This window comes from Tyto alba, unplaced genomic scaffold (genome assembly GCF_018691265.1).
Source record: "Tyto alba isolate M040663 unplaced genomic scaffold, T.alba_DEE_v4.0 Super-Scaffold_26, whole genome shotgun sequence".
In the NCBI taxonomy this organism is placed as follows: domain Eukaryota; kingdom Metazoa; phylum Chordata; class Aves; order Strigiformes; family Tytonidae; genus Tyto; species Tyto alba.
The window spans coordinates 11747670-11773869 of record NW_024881300.1 but is presented as its reverse complement, the minus strand read 5'-3'; the positions used below and the strand labels follow the sequence as shown (position 1 = coordinate 11773869).

Sequence of the window (26200 nt, the reverse complement as noted above, 5' to 3'; positions counted from 1 at the left end):
ATTAGATTTAGTATAAGAGGTCTTGGATATCAGTCATCTTCAAGGATCAAAGTTTCATTCTTTCAGAGTAATGTGTGACAAACTACAGAATTGATTTTACAGGACAAAATACAAAACTAGTAACTCCAAAATATAATTTTGTTACTAACTTGGTGGAATAGTCCGTATGACATTTATAATTAAATTGGTGTTCTGTTACTGGCACATATTCAGCTCTCCAGATTTAAAGTTCAAGTTTTGCTCAATCATGTAATTCCATCTACATACAAGCATACATATTTATCACAGAACGACTGAGGTAGAAAGAAACATCTAAAGGTCATCTCATCCCACTCCCTCCCTCAAGCAGGGTCACCTAGAGTCAGCTGCTCAGGACCACGTCCTGATTGCTTCTGAGTATCTCCATGGATGGAAAGTCCACAACCTCTGAGCAACCTGCTCCAGTGCTCAGACACCATTACGGTAAATTAACCAACAGTATTACGTGAATACCACATAGAATAAAATTAACAGGTACAGACAGAAGGAAAGAGAAGAATGGGTGCTCTTGTTAAAGGAGTTTAGATACAAACATTTTGTAATGCTACAATTCTGTACCTACCATTGGGTCGACCCAAGCTGTATTTCCCAAGGTACATACTATTTTTGCTTCATGTAGTTTTCCTTTAATTTTATAGCGAATATAATTGGTTACCTAGGAAAAATAAATTTTCACTGTACCCAAGATGTATACCAACAGGTCAATTTACAAAGGCTACCCTTCCCCTGTTATTCCTCACAGATTCAAAAGCAGAGGTAACTTATTCTGGAAGGATCCATTTACATCACAGAGAAGTTTCACTTCATTATTTTGTAGGAAAACAAGAAAACTGACTTCCTAGAATCTGGCTCAATAGCAGATATTTACTGGCAATACTAATAAGCAATGCAATTTGGTAATGAAGTTTGCAGTTCACAACTGTTTTCTTGTAGAAGGTACCACACAAAGAAATTGAAGAACATAAAGTACCACACAAAACCTGATGAATATTACCTTTGGGTTCCATTCAGTTTCATTATCAATGGGTTTCACTCTACAAACTACAAATTCCACAGCTTGAGGTGGCAAACACCGAAACCTTTCAGGTAAGTGAAGCAGCTGATGGTTCTGAACTTGAGTTGTTCTTCCTTCATCTATATATTTAATTTTGACGTTAAAGAACACATTTTCCTCCTCTTTTGGGGAAATATCTACCACCTGAACCCTTCATATGGTAGGAAAGGAAACAGAATTATTTTTCATATAATCATTTGTAAAAAGTTTTTTAATCTACTCATTTAAAAAAAACTATTTTCATAGCAAAATATCTAACTGTGTGTGTGTGCATGGATAGTCATTCTGTTTTCCATCTGGTAACTTTAAAAGGATGTGATAGCTTTTTAAAGAATGGTATGAATAGCAGTGATTTTTGGCTTGTTTTAGGGATGGGTTGATTTTTTCTTTTTAACTAAACAATGAAAGTTTTAAATTATTTTGTATTCAAAAAGTGCACATGAATAATTTAGGAAGACAGCAACATTTTTACCTGTGAAAAAGTGTTCTCTCACATAATCCATAAAACGCTAGCTTCTCCACAACTTTTACAGAAATTTTATTACTAGGTTTCTTAAAATACTCATTAATTTCTTCAGCAAGGGTTGTATATTGGTCTTTCTGTTTATCTACTATTCGACCAAAGTAGTTTGTTGCATGTACAATGTGGAGAGGCAGTATCTGAAAGCATAAAATACATTAGAAGGAGGACTGGATGATTTATTAAGTTAATGAAATGCAAGTTTTCAAATTCAAGATCACCTACCTCTTTTCAGCCCAAAGAGGAAACAGAGATGCTGCTACATACACACATTTCGAAAGTTATTATTATATTATTCATGAGATTAAGAATAACACTAACTGCCCACAGTCGAGTCAACAGTTGACAGAAATTTATAGAGCAAGAGCTGTTAGGTCTCAGTGGGTGGTATTCTATTTAAATGAACACCAGTGAACTATACTATTACCTGACAAGCTACTAACCACACTAAGGCATTCCACAGCATTCAAACTTAAAATTAAGTGTTCTCCAACCTTACAGTGAGTTTTAGAAGAACTGACTGGGGAAGCAGGAGGCCTTCACTCTTTTTGTACTAACTTTAGTTAAATGAAAAACTATGAATATACAACTATCAACACCAATGAATAAAATGCTGGGTGCATTCCCTCCAAAGGGTCATGTCAGGCAGAAGTACTGAAATACAGCTGGGTGTATGAGGCCAGACAGGACAATAAAGGGACCAAAAAGGTAATTTCCACCTAAAAATCCTGAAAAAGCACAAGGTGACTTGAGGTTTCTAAAGAAAGGAATATTATTCTGGGTTACCAACAAAAAAAAAAGCGATACAAATCAGTTATTACTTGTGGTAAGGCAGGCAGACACCCAGGCCCTGCAATCAGTAGAAGCAGAATTACATGAGGAAATGGAAAAGGCCACAAGTGCTGTCTTGAGTGCACCACAGGTAAGTGCATTTCTAACAGGAGTGCCATGAAATCTGTCCTGGTCTCAGGCACTAAAACCAGATACACGCAGGTTGTCAAAGGGGTTTGAACTCACACCTATCAATAAGGGCTTAGCCATTAGGAAGAAATGGAGTGACACCAAAGAATCCACCCAGTTCTCCTTATTTTCTACTCTCACAATCTATGACTGTTGGGAATGGGTAACACCCATTAAACTGCATGACCTGAAGGCATGTGAATTCTGCAAAAGACAGACAGGAAGAAGGCAGAAGCAGCTCATCCAAGCAGAAGGCATCCAGCACTTCAGACCTAAGTGATAACTTTGGAAGGAAGCACCAATGTCTACACACTTGCCTTGAGCAATCATCACCCAACAGGAGACAAGAGACTGTACAACACTCCAATACAGAAGGGACTGAAAATCCAGGTGAAGGGAGTTGGAGATACAAACTGCTATTGGGATGTGAAGAACCACCATAGCAAAGTTAACGCAATAACCATGAAGGTTTCATGACTGTGAAACTATTTAAAAAGTCCAAGTAGAATGGCACTCTATCAAAACGGTTTTCAAAAAGCTTTGACATCTTAGTAGGAAATAACTGCTCCATCTAGAAGATAAGGGAGGAACTGTATCCCATTTTCTGTTGATACCACAAATGAAAACACTAGTTTCAAATGACAACGCCAGAATATGTTCATTTTTCAACAAGTTTCTATGAGCATGTCAGCTCAGAAAAAAATCCTCACTTCCAACAAAACATGCATCATTTTCCACTTCAACTTCTGTTCACTCAAAAAGATGAATTTGGGTTTCCTCTACAATAAATATAATTGAAGCTTATAGGAACTTTAATCTTTGTTAGTTTTGGTATATGGTCTCAAAATTTATGGAGGGAAGGAATAAACAGAACATAAGCCTTCTTCCTATAGAATGGGAATCTTCAATGCAGAAGCAATCTGAGGTAAACTCGGAATCACACACAAAACCATTTCAATTCAAGCTAAAGATGAAGGGAAAATCTGGCACACTTAATTATGCAAGTGAGAGAGGAAAAAAGCTTAAACTCCAACCCCAAATATCCAAGAGATACAGTATACATACTACAGTAATATTAGTGTAACACAAAAAGTAAGTAATATGCTAAGTATCTATTTAAAACCTGTTGTCTTGGTACCCAAAACCAAGGAAAATAACTTACTGTCACACATCCAGGTGCTTGAATAATTTTATCTGGTATATCCTGGGGCACATCTATTTGTAAATTAATTTGATGACGATCTGGACACACTGTTCTATTCCTATGTATTATAAAAAACAGATTTATAAAAAAAGCCCTCTGTTTTCAGTTGTAAACTATTTTCATGTGACTTAAAACAGCATTAAATACTGAAATTTCATAAGCCCTCGATATTCAATTGCTGTCTTAAATAGCACCAATGACTCTGGGGGTTAGACAAAAAACAGTCAAAAAGCTCTTGGTGGAAAATGTACACAACAAAAACAACATGTCAGAAAACCTGGTTCACAGTAAAAGAAATACTAACATTGATTTTTTTGTTACTTGCAACAACAGTTATCTACACTAGCTTCCTGCTTTAAGGCACTACTTACAACTCAATTACACACAGCTCAGAGAAGTAATTACCTACTTACCCACTGTGGAGGGACAGAAGACAATAGGAGAGAGAGTAAAGCACAAACCTTGTGCAATTAGGGTTAGAATACTAATCAAAACAATGGCTTAAAATTCCCTCAAGTACATCTAGGAGTTATAATGAATTATGCTACTATGTCAGAGTATGTATGATTTGGTATCTGTAAAAACATGATTTCTGTACCCAAGAAGAATGAAACAGATGCAACAGTCACCAGAAAAAAAAAAAAAAAAAATCATGAGCAAGAACTGGTTTAAACAGAAGTATCCAACAGGAAGATTCATCAAGGAAACAGAAGCAGTCATCATCCAGGGCATACAATACCTTCCTGCATCATTATGGGTATCAAGAAAACTTTTTATTTTCTTACCTGCAAATCCCAAATGTTTTAAGATAGGCACACAACGGCCTTGAAAATTTCTTATTTTCTTCAGCTTCTAGCATCTTGGCAGTAAAATCATGTAGTTCTGGTGGAATTTCAGCTGCTGCACGCTGCAAATAACGCAGGATCCCAAGTTCATGACATTCACTGTTTTCTGTTAGCAGAAATACTGATCTTGTCTTTGGATATTCCTGATCTACAGAAGAATTCTAAAAAAAAAAAAAAGTACATATATATTTAAAAGCTATTATGTATCCACCACTTAATCAAATGTAGTATTACCCATTAATGATTTACTCAAACCTTTATCACATTACAGAAGTTGTCAGACATGCTGTGTAGACGCTGATCAAAGATTCTTGGAGAAGGAAAACTGAAATGTATCACACAAGTTGCATCTGTAATTCCCAAAGGCTGCATGCAGTCATCTGTTAAAACTAAGCACATGTTTTATAAACACACATAAGATAACTGTAATACTTCAAGCACGTTAAGTGCTATATCACATTAGCAATGGCTGTTTCCTTCTCCCCTTCCACTGACTTAAGAAAAAGGTCTTTTCCCAATATACTTACATAAGTCATTATATTTCTTCAGTCAATACATTTCATAAGCATATGGCAGACACAGCATTTCATGTTAAGTCTCTAATAATCTAGCACAATTGTACCTCTCATATCAGTATCACAGAATAAATAGATTTGCCCACAGCCAAGTACTTAACAGTAAGATAGAAAATACTTGAAATAATGCAGGAATGCTAACACCTTTGTATGAACCTACAAAACAGATGTAGGTCTATCTTCTTGCTTTTGATGTATACAATGGAAAAAGTTAAGTTTGAAACCAGCTAAGGATCCTTGTTACTGCAAAAGACTTGAATAAAATTCTACCAGAACACAGGGGAAATTACTACAGTAAGTCTTCAGAATTTCTAAATTATTTCAAACTGAAAATATCGCTTGTAGTAAGAGACAATTGTGATATCATGGAAATTCTTGGACATTACTACTAGTTCTTTTAATTAATGCATCAAACTCACCCTCCTTTACCTTCTCTCTAATAAGTAAGGTTTTCCCTCACAGTAGTTAACCCTGGGACCCAGGAACAACAAAACCAAAACAAAAAACCCCAAACAAACAAACAAAAAATACTAGCTGTAGCACTAATAAGTAAAGGAATATCTAGAAAGAATGAAAGGGAACTGACCCTGTGGAAGTTATGAGATAACCTAGTGCAAGTATTTTGTGTAGAATGAGTCACCATGACGACATAATCACCACCAGACCAAAAGAAAAAACTCACCTAATACAATGTGAGTGCCAGAACTATACTTTTTTGTCCACTGCTCTAAGATATATTTGCAATTAAACTCGCTCTCTTTATGTAATTTCAGTGAAGATACTGAGTTGCTCTTCAGTGCCTGGATGACAAAGTAAAAAGTTATACCTTCTTTCAATACATAAATAACTGCTCTGATAAATTCTAATAAACAGCATATCTTATTAGTATCTAGCATATTTTAGCTACTGTAAAGCGAGACAAGGGAAAAAGTTAATAAAATTTAGGTTGCTAATATAAAAAAATAAAAATTGAGATTATAGATATTGGTTTATTTATTTCCTGTAAAAAAGATAACTAATTAAGGTATTATCAATAGGAACCTGAGCTTTTATGGATGTTTAAGAAAGAACAAGTTTCATTTGAAGCTCTTCCCACCATTAAGGTGTCCTCTCTACTCTTAAGTGGATTCTATCATCTAACCACATGCAGGCTCACATTTCAGTCTTGGGAAAAAGCACTAAGAATCCCTCACTGATTTACCACACTTAACTTGCATACATCTAGTATTCTTAAAAGGCTGTATGTATTTGTCAATTTCAAGATTCACCAATTAATCACTACAAAAGCCTTTGTTATTTGGTAAACCGGCATGTCTAATGAACTAAGTTAACACTCCAAAATATTTTTGTAGACCATTTAAGATATTTGAAGTTGGTGTACATAAAGATTATTAGAAACAGCTTCAATACTTTTTTAGCATCAACAAACACTTTTTTTAAGGGGTGGCAGGGTTGTTTTTGGTATGCTTGAAGAGATTAACCCTCAAATATTCAAGCAAAACATGCTAGAAAGTCACAAGACAAAACCATATTTCCATCCATTAACAATCATCATAGATGAAACATTCCAGACACACTAATATTTACAGAAGAAGAATCCTTTAAATATCACAGGATCTAGTCTAGCTTCTGGTAGGGAATACATTCCCATGTTTCAGGACTGACATAGCTCTTCCTATGACATCAGAACAATCCAGCCACATATCCTTTTGCTATCCTCTAAAGCTATCCTTGAAGCTATCACTAAAAGTTTTAATTCTAATACCCTCATAGCTTGCCTCCTTTAGCAGTATTATCCCCATCATCTGCATCAACCTATCCAGGCTTAACAGAACTGCTTCCCATTTCTTGCTTCTCAGTCAAATCAGACTATGCTCCTCTTACTCCTCACTGTTGGAGGACCAGCAATGACACAATTAAAGTACACAGATTTTTCTATAGCTATGTTGCTATATATATTAATTGCTATAATATTTGAAGAAAGAACTATTGCAGGAAGAGTCTTTAAGTGACTTTCTGAAGTGCTGAGTGTACAATCCCATAAAATAAGTGTGAAAGTGGAGTATGTTCTATTGCAGATAACTTTGAAGCGGTTTTAGGTCAGTTTTTAAGAAAATATGTTTTAAGCGTGCTATTGTCCCCCCATGCCCTATGACCTGAAGCTTCACTAAACTGTTAGACTTTCAGATGATGACAGGAAAGGTTTCTTCCAAATCAGACAGTCTTCTACAATTTCAACTACTGCACAGTAGAAAGCAACAGAACAGAATTTATTAACATGGCGGTGTAAGTTTTCTCCACCCATACCATTCCTTGAAACAGTAAAAAACATGAAATGAAAAAAACTGACAGAACTTTTACTTGAAAAAAGCCAGTTTGATTCAACTCCAAGTCCCAACCTGACAGACAGAACATAGTTAAGAATTTAGTAATGAATACATCCTATGCCAGACCTCCTGTCAGTCAGGCTTTCTTCTAGTTGGCAGAAGGGAGGGGTTGGGGCTATTTTTAGCAGAAATACTTAACTTCCAAATTCACACTCTTCCTTTATTCTCAGAAGCCCAGATATTTTAGTTTGTTATACCTTAACAGTTACAGAAAGGCCTTATCTATGTAAATTTAAATACTTTCTTACCTTATGAATCATTTCTGCTTCATTTACTGAACTAGTGAATATTAGCACCTTCTCAAGATTATTGTAGGTAAAATCCAGTATTCTGAGTAACACAGTAGTTCTCTCACTGTTCATGCAAGGTTGCACAACCTAGAAGTAGATACAAAACAGAGGGCTGATAATTCATATGAACGATACATATTTTAATATATAATTTTTCCTTTTAATAAGCACTAAGCACTGTTATAAAATACCAAAGAGACTCCATTAAATGATAGCTCCAGTAAGTGGTAGTTCTTCTGTTAAACTTACAGAAGATAGAACTCTCTCTAAAGGTATGCATTTAGGACAGCTTCCAGAAGCAAAATTATAATCCATCATATAATCAAAATCCCGTATTAAGATTTTTCATTTAATTTTAGGCAATTTATCAATCTAAGTTTGGCATTTTCAAGTACCACTAAAAAAGCTTCACACTCCAAAAGCATTCTGTACCACCTGAAATACTCAACTAAAACATGAAACCACTGACATTTTCAGTCCTGCCAAACCATTTTTCAGGTTTTTTTTTTTTTTCTCCAGTTTTGTGTCATGCTCAAAAAGCCTAGTCTTAAAGATTCCCTAACATTCTCAATCCCCAAATTATTACATTTTGAGACACAAAAGAATTCTGATCATACTTACAGCATTTTATGTTATTCTTAAGGGCTACATGACACTGACCAGAAATTAAATGAGAAGACACCTAAAAGACACCTAAGACTATGCAATAGTTTTCTGGAAATTTTAGGTCAAATTAAGTTCTGCATTGTGTGGCACACCACAGCAAAACAAGTATTTTATTAGCTCTGTATTGGGATAATTTACCTTGTAGTTCTGCCTGTCACTGTTAACCATTACAAAAACATTCTGATAAAATTCTGGTCACAAACTACACCATTTGCAAATACTTCACATAAAAATTGAGACTCATTTGTACTAACAATGAAATAAGCATGGGAGTATCTTCACCTCAGTCCTACAAAGCAAGGTAAAATACCTTCAGCTCCTTCAGTGACTAACTTGCGCAGGTCTTCTAACAGTCACCTCAGTTCATACATGGGAGATGCACCTAAACAGTCTGAGTCAGGATTGTAGCACTACTCACCTAAAATAAACAACCAGCAGCCATGTATACTGACCTCAGTTAGTACAAACCGCAAACTATCTTAGTAAATGAACAGTGACATCATCCTCAAATTTTTACCTGTTGCACGTTTCCATAGATGGAAGCTTCTTCCATAGCTGTTATCACAACGTAAGGATCGTTCATGAACTCCTTCATCAAATATGCTATATGTTTATTCCAGCGAGTTCCAACAGCAATTATCTGATGTGGTGAACACTCTTCACTAATAATGCCTTTCTTGTAACAATCTAATATAGTAAAAACCTTTAAAGAAAAAAATATTTTTCTATTATCCTATTCCAATGAGCATGTAACAGCATTGAAAAGTATAGTTTCAGTACACAGTTTCTTCCAGTCACAAAAACACCATCACAGCAAAACACAAGTTTCACATCCTAAAATGAAGTGTTTGGTTTGTGCACTTTTATCCTATTATTTGAATGACCTCTGAAGAAAGTGGCAAGACAACATGAAGGAACAGCATCTGCGCACACAGGATCATAATGCAGGATTCTGCCCAGAAAAGATGGAGATCTCAGGAAAAAGATCTGTTCAAATCTGAAAAATACTAAGCCTAGGCAAAAGTAGATCCAAGAGATCAGAGGCAGTCAGCAAAAACTACAAGGTAAATAGAAGACAAACCAAAGCTGCCAATACAGTAATTTGCCAAAAAAAAAAAAAAAAGTGTGTGTACACACCATAAAATCAGTTACAAAAAAAAAAAAAAAAAAATCACTAAGACAATTTATTTCTAACAACATCACCTTATGTATTTAAGTGACAAGCAATCCAGTTGTGGAATGACATCAGGATTTCTGGCAAAGCACTATTGTACTAAGTAGTATTCTAGGGCTCTGCCACAATTCTAAGAGATCTCTCTCAACCTAGCAGTAAAGTTACCCATAACAGCAATGTTTTTACAATAGAACATTTCTGTAACACAATGCTTTAGAAGAGCTGCAATAATCCAAACCTTATCAAATGATCACTCCCATCTGAAAGCGCATCTGTTCTTTTTTCTATTCAAGATTAAATCATTTGAGAAACTGAGATCCTACAGAAATGGCAGAGTCCTGCATCCTATTTTACAAGCTACCTTTCCCACAGTCTTCATACGGTATACCTGTACTGTCTCAAGAAGTACAGGAACACAGCAGGAACACCCTTAACATAAAGAAGGAATGCCCCACTGGATAAGGATGACATTTCACCTAATTCATGACTTGACATTAGCTGCTATGAAAACACATTTAACATATGCTTCACATACAGCAAACTGGGCAGTCTATCTCCATTAAGATGTTTCTCTAGTTTTCACAGTTAGAACACACAGCCCTTTAGTCTTACCACCAACTTTTAAACAGGTAATAAGTTAAATGATTTTTTAAAAAAAAAATGACAGTGAAAAAATGTGTGTAAGACATTTTTTGTATAACGATGATGTAATATGCCGTAATACTAACAAAAAGCATCTGGCCTATGAAGCCTCAAAGCAGCAATAAAAAAAAATATGGAGTTTTTTCAAACTTGAGTTAGAAGTCATAATTTTAGAATGGATACAATATATACATCCTTATCGACATGAAACATAATGATGTTCCTCTTCCAAGACTGAGTTGGGATCAGCTTCTCCTTTGGCCTGCACCGACACTGAAGCCCAAAAAAAGTTTTTATGATTGTTTCCAAGACTATGTGATCATTCACTTCTGCCTTTCATTCTACAGAGACTGACAAGCTTACCAGTAACAGTTCTTAAATTAAAGCTGTTCAAGTAGCACTGGTAAGAGGGACAAGTTCGTTCCTCACAGATGATTCAAGTCTTTAAAGCAAGTAAAAGATCCCTACACTGAAACTACTGCTATCAAGTTGAAAAAAATGCAAGTTCTTGAGAAACCATCCACAAAGGAAGACAGCATAACAGAGCAGTAATGTAGAACAGGACAAGAACAGAGCTTTCTGATTTTTTGATAAAAAAAGGCAGTGAAAGTCAGATCTAATAGATTACAGCTCCACTTTCCCAGTGTTCATTCTGACAGAAGTATGCAGATAGGAATTTTTAAGTTCTGTTCTCTTTTCAGCTCTACCACAGGAGTTCAGGAAGGTTGGGGTTTTTTTCAGTATGTGCCGCTGTTTAAAACGTGCACAACTGCAACAGCATTTTACCAACTGAACATATAAGCCATTTACCTGTTCAGCAGCATCAGAGAACAGCACCTCAACCTCATCAAGAACAAGATGGCAGAGTCTACAAAATAGTAAGTTGTGATGTTCAAACAGTCTCAGGAGGCTATATGGTGTAGTCACGATCACTTCACCTACCAGTAGGAAGAAAAGACTATTAACACTAGCTTACAGCTTGAAAGAATACTAATGAAACTCCATCGGACATGGTAGTTTATTAAAAAGGCCACATCTGCATTTCAGATGCATCATCTTGAAGCTGAAGGGGGGTGGTTGGTTTGGGGTGGTTTTCTTGTTTGTTTTTGTTTTGTGGTTTTTTTGTTTTTCACTTTGCTTGCATTTTTCTACCCTGCAGGTCTTTAAGACCTGACTAGGTAAAACTCCAGAGTTTTTGAAGGAGTGAAAGGTTTGAACATTAACAAGTTTACAAAGCAGGATGCCATGCTGTTTTCCAATAAGGTAATGGAAGTAGAGGTAAGAACTTCAGAAACAGACAGAATGTAAATTTTTAAGTAAGTGCAAGAGCAGCCTTTAGAAAAGTTTAGTTTTAAAACTGGAATAAAGCACAGATTGTAGCTCAGATATCTACACACATATATATGTGTGTATACATATATATATAAAAAAATAAAACCACACCAATCTTGATCTGTGCAAATATACCAACAGCTCTCATAAGATCTGATTTCATCCACCAGGTTCTTAAATATGAATGGATGTAAGAATACAAACTGCTGAAATTTAAAGTTTTATTCAATCCTTTATAGTTTTATCCATTTTTCTTGTTTCCTTGGCAAAAAGAGCTACTTTTTAAAATGCAGTTACCAATTAAGGCTTAACAGAAAGACCAAACAAGAATAGTAAAACTAACTGTTTTAAGTAGATACACTTAAATAAAGCAAGTCTCCCAACAGCTCTTCTACTACTACTATGCTTCCTCTTCTCTACGGAGTATTGTCTGCATACTACTTAAGTTATATGCACAAATTACTTACAATTTATTTCAATAAGCAAGTTGGAAATGACCAACAAAATAACATCCTTCAAATTAAAGTTGGGTGTAAGTTGCATAAATGACTCCGAGAACTATTTCCTCCTTTTTAATTCTTCACTTTTCCAATATTCTTCTTAAGAGGAAAATTGTGTTAAGTGCATATAAGCAGTAAAGAAGCATGAGACATGTCCCTCAAATATTTGTCAATTTTAAAAAATAAACTCCATGTACTTTAAACACATATTTGTTAAAAATATCTTTTAAGAACATACACATATGCATTACATTAGTGGGCTGACTGCAGTCAGCAGCTAAAAGGCACACAGATGCTCATTCCCTTACCTCATCCCCAGCGGGACAGGAGAGAACAGGAACCACCGAAGTAAGAAAACTCATGGGTTGAAAAAAGCAAGTGAAGGAGAGAGAAGGGGGAAGCAATGCAAAGGCAACCACTAACAACATCCTACAATCAGATGCCCAACCGCTCACCAAATCATCCCCACCCCTCAAGCTTTTATTGCTGAGCATGTCATTTGTAGTATTAGCAGAATTGTGTATCTCTGGTCAGCTTGGGTCAGCTGTTCAGGCTGTATCCCCTCCCAGCTTCTTGCCTGCCCCTGGCCTACTCACTGGGTGGCAGACTGGGAAAAAGAGAATTCTTGATGCCATGCAAGTGTTGCTCTGCAAGAGCCAGAACACTGGTGTGTTATCCACACTGTTTAAGTTACAAATTCAAAACATACCAACATACAGACAACAAAGAAAATTAACTCCATCTCTGACAGACCCAATAGCTCTGTCCAGCAATGGATGCTCAGGTGTCAAAAAGAGCTATTATAAAACCTAGTTCTGAATCAAGAATGTCCACAATTAATTCTAATTCAGCATCACCTTCAGCAAATCCCTACCACTAATTTGGCTCAAAAGTAGTTGTTATGGAACTTACAACAAAAGATGCCAAACATGCAGGTATTGAACAGCCTCAATATCACTTACTGTTCAACAGCACTACTGAAGCGTCATATAGCACTACAGAGTTATAGCATTAAAGAAACAGAATTATCACTTTATAAAACAAAACACTTAAGAAGTATAAATTGCCTCTTTTACAATCTTATGCAATTAAGGCAGTGCACATGGTCTTCAAGCATAATTAAGAAGATAGAAAGTATTCTTACATTCTCGGATTTTCACACTTAAAGCTTCTTCTTTCTTCTGCCCGAGTAATATCAACATTGGATGAAGCTGTCTGGAGCATCTCTTGTATGTCTGCAGTAGCTCAAAAACAAGTTGTGCCTTCTTCCATCCAGGACATAAAATAAGTGCTAGTGGCTACATATGTATGCACAAAATTATATACCATAGCATTAAACAAGAGTTCAGAATCTTAAGATTTTGACTACTTAAGCATTTAGGGGAAAACCAAAATCTGCAACACTGGCCTTCAGTACTATATCACCTCCTAAATGCAGATGGTTACAGACCCAATGAACTATGCACCAGGTTACCTGGACACAAAAAGCATGCATGCAGCAACATACAACAAAAGGTCCAAAAATTTGGAGCATCTTGTCTTTCTTGGGGTTGTACCAGGCAATTTCCAGAGGTCCCTTTATGACCTCAGTGATTCTGATACAAGTTAGAAAATGAGTAACAATATTTAAAAGAGGTAATATAAATTTTAATGACTCCATTCTATCGCCTTAACTACAAAGCTTCAAGTATCAAAGTGATACGATATCAACCACTTCTTAAATATTACCTGATAAATAAGTTTTAGACTCCCATATTCATGAAGTCCATCTCTAAGCCCCTAAGCAAAGGTCTTGTATAAACTGGCAAGCATCACGAAGATACACTAAGATCATATTAAACGTATACATTCTAAACATCCACTATCTTTTGGATCATTATTCTACACCTGCACTTCAGAACAGAAAACCTGTTACTACTCTAATATATACATACTCCATTGCTGTTTGGCAAAGCTTTGTAGCAACTTTCCGACTGCAAAAACGTAAGAACCGGTGGAATATATAGAAAAGGATCATTTCCCTGATATGAGATGGCAACTACATCACATCCTCGAGCTACTGGTGGCCAACAGTAAGACTCTGTGAAGTTAGGGCCCAAAAATTTTTTCCGAGTAAGTTCCTACAAAAAGAGAAATTAAGAGTTGCACATTAAAACTGTGTACTTAAACACCAACAAAACAAGATGAAACACAGTGATGTAAAAGCTTTTGACCCACTTTATAATAGATGTCCTTAATGTGCAACATGAATAAAGTTTTTCTGTGCTGAGGAGTTGTTATTGTATTAAAATTCAAATCCCATGACTTGGGGCAATGGTTGATATATACCAGAAGAAATGTCTACAATTTTTAGAGCACCTCTCTGAAGCTTTGTTTATTCAAACAACCTCCTAGACATTCCTCAATCAAAACTAGGTACTACTGTAATATTTAATATCTCAAGTTGGGGTATGACACCGGCCTTAAAAAGATATTCAGTGTAATACATGACATTAGTATTACCTTCTTCAGATCATCAAAAAGTGGTGCAGTTTCCAGAACTGACGATGGCTCAATTCTGTTACTAAGAAAGACAAAATTCCTCTCCTCACTAAGATTTTGAAAACTCTGAAAACCAAGAAATGACAAAGGCAATACTTAAAAGGCTTTTAGCTTAATAAGGTGATACAGTTTAAGTTCAGGAGTGGCTGTCATCCTTCAATTCTCAGGAGAGCTGAACACTAACTTGTGTAAAACTCCTTTTTCCCCCTGACTTGACAGAAGTAGTAGTTCCATTGCTATTATAGAAGCAAATTTCTCCTTTAAAGCATCTAGGCTCTTTAAAATAGCTAAGATTGGATACACTCAACAATGATTACTTGCCTAGAATCTAACATTTCATTTTCCTTTTCTCTCATGGCCATTGTAATAGCTCCAATTGTGCAATTCAGTACACAATTTAACACTCAAGAATGAGCACTGACCTTTTGAAAATGATTCAGAAAAGAACAGCAAGCAAAAAAAGAGAAAATACCAAGAAATCGGATTAGACGTTTAAAGTGTTAGATGACTCAACAAATAAGACACTCCAATGAATGTTTACCATGGAAGAGAATAAGTTGTATTTTGTTTTCAGGGAAACATTTCTATATAATTCAGGAAACTGTGTAGACAGCTATCATCTTCATAAAACTATAGCAAAGGATTGCTAAAGGAGGTACAACCTTGTCAAGGGCTGTAGTACATTTTTTAAAATTTTCTGCTGTTTAAAAAAGGAAATTGAAGTAGAATGTTACTTTTAACTATGTTGACAATTGTGGAGTCCCCCAGATCTAGGTTACATAGAAGAACAAGCTAGATAACTACAGTATTCCTAGTCTGTCCTACATATTTGATTTAGTTATCTTTGACAATTTATTACAAAATACAACACTTACAGATGTAGTACTTTCATTTAGACCTGTACTTGACTTTTGGTTTGTCTCTTCAAGAAAGGAACTGGAAACAGCAAGACCTATGAAGTTAAGTAAAAAACAAAATGCAGAAACACATTTCTGGTTATCTGAACACATAAAAAGCCGGTATTTTTATTTACAGTGGTTTGTGACTGACATGTTTAGCTGCTTGTTTCCTAATGTCAGAAAGAACAACAAAAACCATAGTTATCTTCAGATAATGACAACTACGCAAATGAATTGAGTAAACAAGGATGGAAAGCTGCATATTTTTTAAAAGTAAGAAAGGCTTGCATCACTATAAGTGACATCACTACACACTGATGGTAAACACTAGTTTTAAAATTATCTATGTTCAGATAAATCCCTCCAAAACTCAAAAACCAGTAATGCATCGTTGATCAATTACAAGTAATTTCAATAATATCTAACACTATTAAGCATATCAACAAATGCCCATCTAACTCACCCCCAAGCCTTCCTTTGTCTTACACAGTAGAAAAAGCTTTACAGTAATCCTGCATCTGATGATTTGATTGGTCTTCGTAAATCTGATACATAAGCATCATTTGTTAGAAGGATACCATTTGATCCAACTGTTGGATTCAAACTGAGACACTATATTCTTGTTCAATATATCCACTTAAAGACACATGATGCACTGCATGTATGATGGTTTCCAACACACGGTTCCCACCTGTTTCAAGATTTGATGATACCTTCTCCTGAAACAGCACCGGCCAGAAAGCAAGCACAGGATTAACAATTTTCACTGGAAGAGACTCTACATTTAATGATGTATGGTTCTCCTGATAATCTGTAGAACTCCCTGCATTTTCTTTAGCTTCCTCAAAACAAGCAAAGTTCTTTGAGACAAGGTCATCATTAACGCATACCTAAAAAACCAAGATCTTTGTTGGCCAGTATGAACACGCAATCGCTACCACATACTTGTTTAGAATTTCTTTGAAGCTTTAAACAGCAGTAAGACATATACAGTATCAACATATGCCTTTGGAAAAATATTAACTCCATAATAGGAAAGTCAGTCATATCTTCCTGTATGTTCTCTAAGCAGGTGTTAATTAGTTGCCAGTTCTGTGCTTCTGTCAAATTCTGTACATACTTAAGTTTTATTACGAGCCCTAAAAATTTAAAAAAACCTGTTTGTAATCAAGCTGGTTTGTTTCTTCTTGATTCAGCATGCATCAAAACCTGGCAGAAAAAAAAAATAGTATTAAACCTATTACTTCTTAAACTCCATTGGCTCAGAGATGAGTGATACTATTGCCAACTGGGATTCTGAACTGAGAGAAAAAAATATTCAAAATAATATTTACCTTGGAAGTTATTGTCTATGACAAAGATCACAGCTCCAGTGTGAAAAGCCTTGGTAAAACATTCCAAGCAGAAGCAGTATTCAAATAAATTAACTTTTATCTACATTACAGCTGGTGAAGTCAGCAGAGATTTAGCACAAGTTACACATTTTGGCAAGCTGAACTATTTTTTATTTCAAAGGATTGAAGATTCAGTTTTTTGCAAAAGCAAGTATAAACTTCTATTTATTTTTATAATACTATGCAACTGCCTTATAAAAAACATCTTTAAGTATGATACCACAAAGAAGTGCAAAAGTGCACTAAATAATTCACAGTAGTCCACCTGAAGTACTTGCTGGACTTCACCTGCTTGTCAATACCTTCCAAAAAGAGGTTCACGGAGATAAATGGGATTTCTGCCTCTTGGAATTCATCCATAAGTTTACAAGCAACAAATATAAAACAAAATCTCCAGTAAGTTAATGACTTAGCTTCTACTGTATCTGACAAATTACAAAACTCACTTACAAGCAATGCTTTTCAATCATAAACTAATTGCAAATTATAAATGATATAGCAAAGTGCATGAACAGGTTTGTAGATAAGAGTATCTTACCTTTTGATCTTTTATTGTCACATAAAGAAAAATATCAAATGTGTTATCTTCTACAGCACATAACTTCGCCTTCATTTGGGTAGTTGCTAAATGTAGTAATAAACACAAGTAAAAAAATTAAACCCTCATCAAATGATCAGTATTTTTCACTTGTACTTTCCAAGTTAAAAATAGAAATCACAATTAGATGTGTAATCTATTTCTTTAGAGAAGCTATTACAAATGTAGTAACTTTTAAATGAAAAAGAAAAAAGAGAATAAAAACTTGAAAGTTACAAAAATTACATTGTCCTTAGTCTTTGAGGAAAGATTGAAAGCCAAAACAGATTAATGACCTCTGCATGCAAATTAGTCTTAGTTCTACACTAAAAGTCTTAGTTTATCTTTTAGCCTCTGACAATCTCTAGTACAAATGCATACTTTTCAAACTTGACATTTACTTTTCTTGAAAGAAGTCCTATTTGCACATTTGTATAGCTTGGTTAGGCTCTTCATTCAAGCAAAGATAGTTGATGAAGTCCATTAGGAAATTCTGAAGCATTTCTGCATATACAAATGATGTGCTAGCAATTAAAGAAAGTATGTATTACTGCTTATGGTACAGTCTGGGAATATCTATGAAATTAAATTTGATGTTACTATTTCTCCCTACTAACCTTTATTTTGTATAGTGACATTTAGATGTGTGGGGAAAAAAAAAGTAAATCGTGAAGTGCTATATGCCAGTTAGTGTGTGAAGTTATTAGCCTAAAGATCCTTTATTGCTTTCATAAATTCATCCTCTCGACACAAAATATCTTTTCTGTGGAGTTTGTTATACTTGTAAGCAAGCAGGTATGTAGCTTTTCAGCTAGAAACACGAAGGCAAGAAGATCAAAATCTCAGTGAAGAGCTGCTTTTCTAGTAAGATCAAAAGCTGTCTCATATCAAAATAGAAGGCTTGATACAAAAAGGACTGGATGACCTACTGAAACACCAAACTAGGGAAAGGACAAGAACAAACTGGAGAAAAAGCAGTTCTAGCTTACTAAATAACTACTTGGAACTCAATCCACTTGTTAAACAACTGTAATAAAGATATTCCTCTTCTGAGCCAGTGCTTACATGCTTGTCAAACAACAACTGAAGGAGTAAACAGAAGCCACATCTTGCCATCTCCATACAAAACTACAACAATACAGCTGTGATGCTCTTTCAGAGATTTAAGCTAAACACACAGAAACGCTCTACTGTCAAAAACAGATGTTACCAAGTGCTACCTTCTGTGCAAGAGCCATACACCATCTAGTCAACTATAAAAATTTATGCAGCATGGAAGCCCACAGTACTGAAGTACTCCACAAATAATTTTGCCTGAATCACTCCATACAAAAAATCCTATGTAGTGCCTTTCTCTTTAATATACAACATTCTTAAATATAATCAAATATATGAACAGAAATACTATATTTCTCTAACAGTTTCTTCTTCCCAAAATAGAAGTGCCAATTATGATTTTGGCAGGAAGATTTATTTACCTTTGAGGAGGTTTTGAAAATACCTAGTAGCAGCATTATCCCATCTTTTGGCTGGTCTAGGAAAATAAACACAACCAGTTATCCCACATCATCAAAAATTAAAATGGTAATTTTGGAAAAAGCTTTGGATGCATGTAAAGAAATTATCTCAAGACATTCCAAATCTTAAGAAGTGCACCAACTAGACACATAAGTGGAATGTAACTACCTAGAATGTAACTTCAGTCTTGATAATATTGTTCACTCTGTCATATTTTGTTTACAGGGCTCTTCATTTGATGCTTTTTTATTTTAAAGTTGCAAAAGATGGCAATCTACTACTTTTCTGATAATTCTGATAACGATGGCCCACTCAAGATGCATATTATTTCTATCCAAACTATGTTAATATTTGTTCAGTCAGAATATTCAAATACTGACTTCTTTTTCCAAACAAGACTATATAAAAAAAACCCAGAATGCTACTTGACCATACATAGTTTTGAATATTCTTTAATGACACAAACCAAAGCAGCTTTCTTGCTGTGGAGCCATATTCCCCAGTGATCTAATCATGTGCCTCTCAAGTTGGCAGGATCTTTGACAATAGCATCCTGAAACTCAAAAATACAAAAGCATTTTTCTTTACCACCAGACCCCAGTGAAAACCTTATTTAAGTCCTTCAAAACTGCAGTGAGAAAAAACTGACACAAATGTAAGTAAAGCACAACAGGAATCCAAAATATGTAAAGAAAAAAATCACAAAATGAGGGGGAGGGGAAGCTATCTATAAACAGCTACAGAACTTCAGTTCAGCTAAGCATGTAACTACCACAAAAAAAAAAAAAAAGTATCAGGTGTAAGATGAGCATCTCTAAGAAACAGCACATAAGGACAGATTAGTAAAGAAGTTCATGTGCTAGGAATCAGGAAACACAGCTCTCTGATGATAGACCAAGGGCAAGAACTGCTAGAAACTTGTCTAAACTTCCAAAGTGTTTAAAATAAATATCAAAAGATTCAAACAAGTAAATAATACAACCCAAATGATTAAGGAAGAATCATGAAGGATGCAATTCCGTTTAAGAACTGCTCCTCTGAAATAGAGTTTTCCAAATCTGACTTCCTATGTTCTTCTTGAAATATAATCTCTTCTAAAAAAAATTCTGCAGTAAGACTTCACATTTCAGAAATTTATGAATAGAGTACACTTATTAAACTCTACTTACACTATTTTTGCAGTATCCTCACAAAAGTCGATATGCAATGTCACTGGCTTTGTGCGATACAGTCTACACTTTTTTGCTCTATATGGTATCTGCATAAATTCTTCCAGTGCAACTCGAATGCTTAAAAACAAAGCAGAAATAAAATGTGCTGTGTAAAATGTGATTATTCTCCAGAAGTCACTGGTCTCATACACATCCTTCCATCACCCTGTATCTGACAACACTGTTCCAGAAGTTTGGCTCCCTCTGTGAAACACCCTTAAACCATTATTTTATTTTTCTCTCCAAGTGAGGTGGTACCAGAAGCAATCAATGAATATATTCACTCTGGATATTAATACACTTCCTATTTACTCAAAATCTTTCTGATCCCTCGCCACTACAGTTTGAAGTCTTTTCATGATATTTAGCCCTCATACTACCACATATACCACCTGGCACTGCATATGCCATTTTGTAATTATTACTTCTGTGTGAGAAACCTGGTATGATTAACATCAGCAAGAAGGAAAGCTAATAAAGACACTAATTTGTACTTGTACTAATTTTTCTAAAAATAATTTATTTTTTTTATAACGCTATCACTAGAGTCTTAATCTTATCCTTCACACTTGGTTTGGTTGGAGACTTTTAATAACCAGCATGACACCGTATACAGAAGCTTTTAAGATCCATATGTTTACCGCTTTTGTTCAAATTTTTATTTTGCAATGAAAAAGCAGTAAAACACACATTTACTTCCAGCTGAACATGTTAAACTGAAGACACTGTCAAGCAACATTGTCCAATACAGCAACATTCAATTTAGAAACATTATTAAACTTAAGACTGATATCAAAATATTTTAAGTAATCCTCCTTAATTTTGTGGAATGCTGCAAAAAAAATATGGTAAAGCTTCTTGTACTCAGAAGTTGCATACTTCTAGAGAAGTGAACTTCAAAACTAGTAAGAACTGGAGCTGTTTTTTAAAACACATTCTTTAAAATTTTAGAAACAGTAGGTTTTATAGTGGTTCTATTAAAACCTGGGAACCTGTAAAAACTCACTTTTTCTGCACCATGCCAAGACAGACTGCCAGCTCATAGTAAACAAGCTAATAAACCACAATGGGGAAAAACATCACGTATTTGTGTCCAGGTGTCAAAAACATGTTCAGCAAGTGATATAGACTTTGTGAATGATCTTTATTGGTTAAATTTTTTTTATATATATGATTCCTTAATAAAGGAGGAAAGTACACATGTATAATGTCAACTAACAATCATACAATTCAGTGGTAACAAACTGTCATTATTTCAATTTCAAATATTTAAAAAAAAACAAAAGCTACAATAGAAAGCATCTTTAAAAATTCACAGAAAAGACTGGTTTGCATCCACACCTGCAAAGGCTTATCCTATGGCTAGCAGTTTCTTGTGGACCCAACCCACACTTCAATTAAACCAAAGCCTTAGCACTATCAATCTAAGTATTATTTTTATGCATTAACTAACAAATACATTTCAGTGACAGTGTCAAAAAACCCCAAACACTTACTCCTTTGCTTTAACAAAAATGTATTTAGCATAATCGACAAGAAAACATTCTGTTTGACAATTATCCATACAGTGCATGATTGACTTAACAACTGCTCTACACCAGCATCTGAGTTCCTCACTGAAAACCACACAAATCTGAAAAAGAAAGAAGACGACAGAAAGTTCTTGTAAATGGAGTGAATTATACTTGAAAGGGGTTTTTTAGGCAAGAATATAGTATTTATTATACAGCCCTCTTTTTTTTCAAATGCAAGCATTGCAGCTTATGTAGTTAGGAAGCTTATATCTTCTTATCTGTAATCCATATAGGTGTCATTATCTACTTTTCTACATAGCAATATTTAAAGAAGTATTAATGCGTATCTTGGATACTCCACTCCCAAACCAATGCAAATAGCAGGTTATTTCTAATTACACAACATTGCGATAATTTTACCTGGCCTTCTTCTACTATTAGTGGTTTTACTTCATCCACATCTTTGTAAGATTTGTCATAGAACCGATTCATTTCAGCATTCAGGTTTTTATATTCTATTTCATCAACTATGTAAGGCCCACTTCCTTTCATAGTAACCCAAAAGCAACCTGGATCTTCGATCTGGGGCAAAGGGTAGATAAAAACAACAAATAATATTAGCTCTTGCTAAAATGACAGGATGTTTTTCAGACCATCTCAGCAGCAAATGTAAAAATAAAACTTAGCACCTTTAGTGAGGTAGCTTAAAAATTATGGGAACTGGATACTTACCATACAGAATGTTAACAAGGAGAACATCTTTCAACTTCAGACCATTAGCTCATTAAATGACTTCTCAGCTTACAAGTTTCCTTAGCATTGCAGCTAATGGCATATATAGTCTAAAAGATAGTAGCATTATCTAAAAAGTTGGTTAAACCAGTAGGCAAAGTACAAAGCCGTAAAGCTTTCTACTTCTATATTGTCCTCAAGAGGTACATGTAAAAAATTCAAAACACACAACAAATTCCACCAGTGGACTTTTCTTCATGTTCAATGAAACTACAAGACAGTCAGTTTATTTAAAACAGTCACAGCTTTCTGCTCAGCCTTTGTAAACCCTTACATCCCAGTCTTTCAACTAATCTAGGGCCCTAGCTGTTGTGGGTTAGTCCCAGTAGGCAGCTAAACACCACACAGCTGCTCTGCTCCCTCCGTCCCCTGCAGTGGGATGACTGAGAGAATCAGAAAAGTGAGGAAAGTCGTAGGCTGATATAAAACCAGGTGAATAGGTAAAGCAAAAACTATGCATGCAAGCAAAGCAAAATAGGGAATGCATTCACTGTTTCCCATTGGCAGGCAGATGTTCAGCCATTTCCAGGAAAACATGGTTTCATCACATGTAATATTAACTTGGGAAGACAAATTTGGTAACCACAGGTGTGCTGCCTTCCTTCCTTGCAGCTTTTATTGCAGAGCACAACATCATACAGTAAGGCCTATCCCTTGGATTAGCTGTCCCAGATGCATTACAGGAAAATGATTTTTCCATGATCTCTTGTGGAACTCAGAAGACTCTAGTACTATACTACACTCTATTTAAGATATTGTACGCCTTCCATTTTACATTTTAGCTGCATCCCTACTGACCTCTTTTGAGATGAAACCAACATAAACAACTGAAATGACAAAACATCTGTAATCCATATATGACCCCACACATGTAAAAGTGCTGCTGAACAGAAAAAGAGGCATCATCTTATTTGTAAATCTGACTTTCAGAGAGTTGCACCAAAATAAATAGCAATCTCTTGAAATTTAAAAAACACCAGCATACCTTTAACACCAAGACTTCCATGTTTCTCAGCTAGAGTCCTCCTCAACACCGCTGTAAAAGAACAACAAATGTTTGATTAACTATTTTTAAAGCCATAATTTGTTTTGAAGCATATCTAAAGAGTGTACACTAAAGGAAGCCTATAGGTTTTTTTGATACTTGTCTCAGGGGTATTAGTCTAGGCAACTGATTCACACATATCAAAGGGTTCAAACCAGCCTTCTCAATGAGATACTATGTTAAAGCCTGATTAAGATTTGCCATCCATGCATATTTACATACAATCACATCAGTTTTTAGTACACCAAAACACACCTGTTATCCTCCACCTACTTACAGTATATAGCTGTTTATCTTACATTCAGAAGCCAACAAAAATAGGTTTAAGACAAGCGCTGCTACAATCTATCTACGTGACCCCAATGGACAGAACACCAGAGGGAAATACTTACATCATTAAAACAAACCAAACAACACAAAAAAAAAATAGTCCCAACCTTAGCAAATAATTTTAAAGTAACAGAGATTTTTATTGGTATTTCACATTACATTAATATGCAATGGTACCTATCATACCCAGGAATTACAATGGAATAATAAATTACCTAGACTGAAGTAAGTTGCATGCCATTTTGGTACAAACCAGCACATCACAGTATCTTTACAACAGTGTCTAGCTTACCACTTACAAGAATTCACACTGGAAGTAGGTGCCTTTTGGGAGTGGAAAGTCAGGACACTGGCCTTTCAATTCTAAAGCTAGTTTTGAACAAGTCAGCACTAAAAAAGTAATACAGCTACACTGTGGTTGTACCTAACAACATGCTTTGCTAGGAGATAGTACTAATTATTCCCAGTTTGATACTGCAGTGAAACAGCTGAAAATATTTTAGAAGCTTTACTTAGTATCATATGATACAAGCATACCATCCACATTACACATGTTCTTAACGCCACGCTATACTATGACATACTGCTTCCTTACACACTTTAAAAATATACACCTTTATGTAGAGAATAACATGTGAGAAGCATAAATAACCTCTCATAATCTCCGAGTTTGACAAGTGCAAACCCAATAAATCACATATCAAAGTATCAAGGATAAAGCACACCTACCTAAAAAGGCTAGTTCTCTTGATACATTACTAGTAACAACACAGCTAGTTATTAGGAACTAAATAAGAACACAAATGTTTGCTCAAACCCCATACTTAACACTAAGGATATTTACCTTGTGAAGATGCAATTGGTCACTAAATAGCCCCCCTCCCCCCCAAACTGCTACCTTAATAAAAACTTAACAGGAGAAAATAAAAGCATGCCTGTCCAACAACACAAGTCCGATACAAACGTTCCTACAAAAAAACAACAAACTTGCTATCCCAACCTCCCCCAGGAGTGGAAATGCATCCAGCTGCTCACTCCTTCCCCCCTCCCCCAATAGGATATGGGAGAAAAATCAAAGGAATAATTAAAATTCATGGGTTGAGATGAAGACAGTTTAATACAGCAGAAAATGAAGGGAAAATAATAAAAGAATAAGCAAAACAAGTGATGCACAACTGCTCACCACCAGCTTGCTAATGCCCATCCAATCCCCAAACCACAACGCACCCCGCCCCATTATCATCTAAAAAGTTAGATAAACCAAACAATAGGTAAAATGCAAAGATACTAAGTTTTTAACTTCTGTATTATCAAGAAGCACATATAAAAAGCCTAAACCACACAACAAACCCCACCGATTTTTCCTCATACCCAGATAGCCTACAAGAAAAAACAAGCCCCTTAAAAGGTGAGAGACTACTAAAAAACTACTCTTTCTTACTTTATTCCCTCCCTCACCCCAATTTCCTTCATATCCCACCTTAGTTTCACACTCTTTTTCATTAAAATACACCCACTAACTTCAGTCACCAACACTATCAGAAGCACCTTAACACAACCCTACCCACACTCCCCACCGCTCACCTTAGAAGCTTCCAGAAGCGGTCAGTCCTCCCGCTCCCGCACTCAGCCCCCCGCCACCCGCGCGCAGGCCGCAGGACGCGATGGGGCGGCGCCCGCGCGCTCGGCGCTCCGCACGTGTCGGTACGGCGCGGAGGGAGGTTAGACAACCGTAACGGCGCACTCTCGACTCTTTAAGTGTATTGTTGTGGTAAATGAGCCTTAAGTGAGAGTCTTGTCTTTCTACTGCTCTTGCCCCAGGCCGGGGGGGGCGGGGATGGCAGGGCAGCGCTGGTGGTGCCTCAGGCTGAGGGGGCTGCTCCGTGGCGGGGGCTTCCCGCGGCAGAGTCCCATCCTGCGTTATGAAGCGGTGACAGCCAGGGATGCTATGGCTCGTGTTTTTCCCACAGGCTGTGGAGTGTATTCTTGAAAGATGTGTAAAATTAGGTGGCTAGGGAGAAGGAGCACTTGGTACTGCCCGACTGGCGTTCAGCTATGCTACTTAAACGTGTATCTGTATATTCACAATGGAAAACAGCTGTGGTAAAATGTGCCACGGTATTTAGTTCTTAAGGAAATCCTTCACTCTCGCATCTCAAGCTCTGTGATAAAGCATTTACTTTTTTATTTG

At 35.8% G+C, this 26200-nt stretch overlaps 1 protein-coding gene across 1 annotated transcript in view; it reads right to left on the bottom strand.

Moving 5' to 3' along the window:
- Positions 1–25660, bottom strand: part of TDRD12 (tudor domain containing 12) — a 33099-nt gene extending 7439 nt beyond the window's left edge. The window contains exons 1-22 of the mRNA XM_032987152.2: positions 25594–25660; positions 23620–23670; positions 22263–22424; positions 21825–21961; positions 20287–20406; positions 19078–19133; positions 17561–17646; positions 16320–16518; positions 15605–15681; positions 14691–14795; positions 14123–14308; positions 13333–13486; positions 11167–11294; positions 9058–9243; positions 7833–7961; positions 5880–5997; positions 4878–5011; positions 4563–4783; positions 3736–3835; positions 1566–1753; positions 1034–1244; positions 602–694 (exon numbers count right to left, since the gene is read on the bottom strand). Coding sequence (XP_032843043.2) covers positions 602–694; positions 1034–1244; positions 1566–1753; positions 3736–3835; positions 4563–4783; positions 4878–5011; positions 5880–5997; positions 7833–7961; positions 9058–9243; positions 11167–11294; positions 13333–13486; positions 14123–14308; positions 14691–14795; positions 15605–15681; positions 16320–16518; positions 17561–17646; positions 19078–19133; positions 20287–20406; positions 21825–21961; positions 22263–22424; positions 23620–23640 — 2811 coding nt within the window. The 5' untranslated portion in view covers positions 23641–23670; positions 25594–25660. The remainder of the gene's footprint in view (positions 1–601; positions 695–1033; positions 1245–1565; positions 1754–3735; positions 3836–4562; positions 4784–4877; positions 5012–5879; positions 5998–7832; positions 7962–9057; positions 9244–11166; positions 11295–13332; positions 13487–14122; positions 14309–14690; positions 14796–15604; positions 15682–16319; positions 16519–17560; positions 17647–19077; positions 19134–20286; positions 20407–21824; positions 21962–22262; positions 22425–23619; positions 23671–25593) is intronic.
- Positions 25661–26200: the final 540 nt, after the last annotated feature.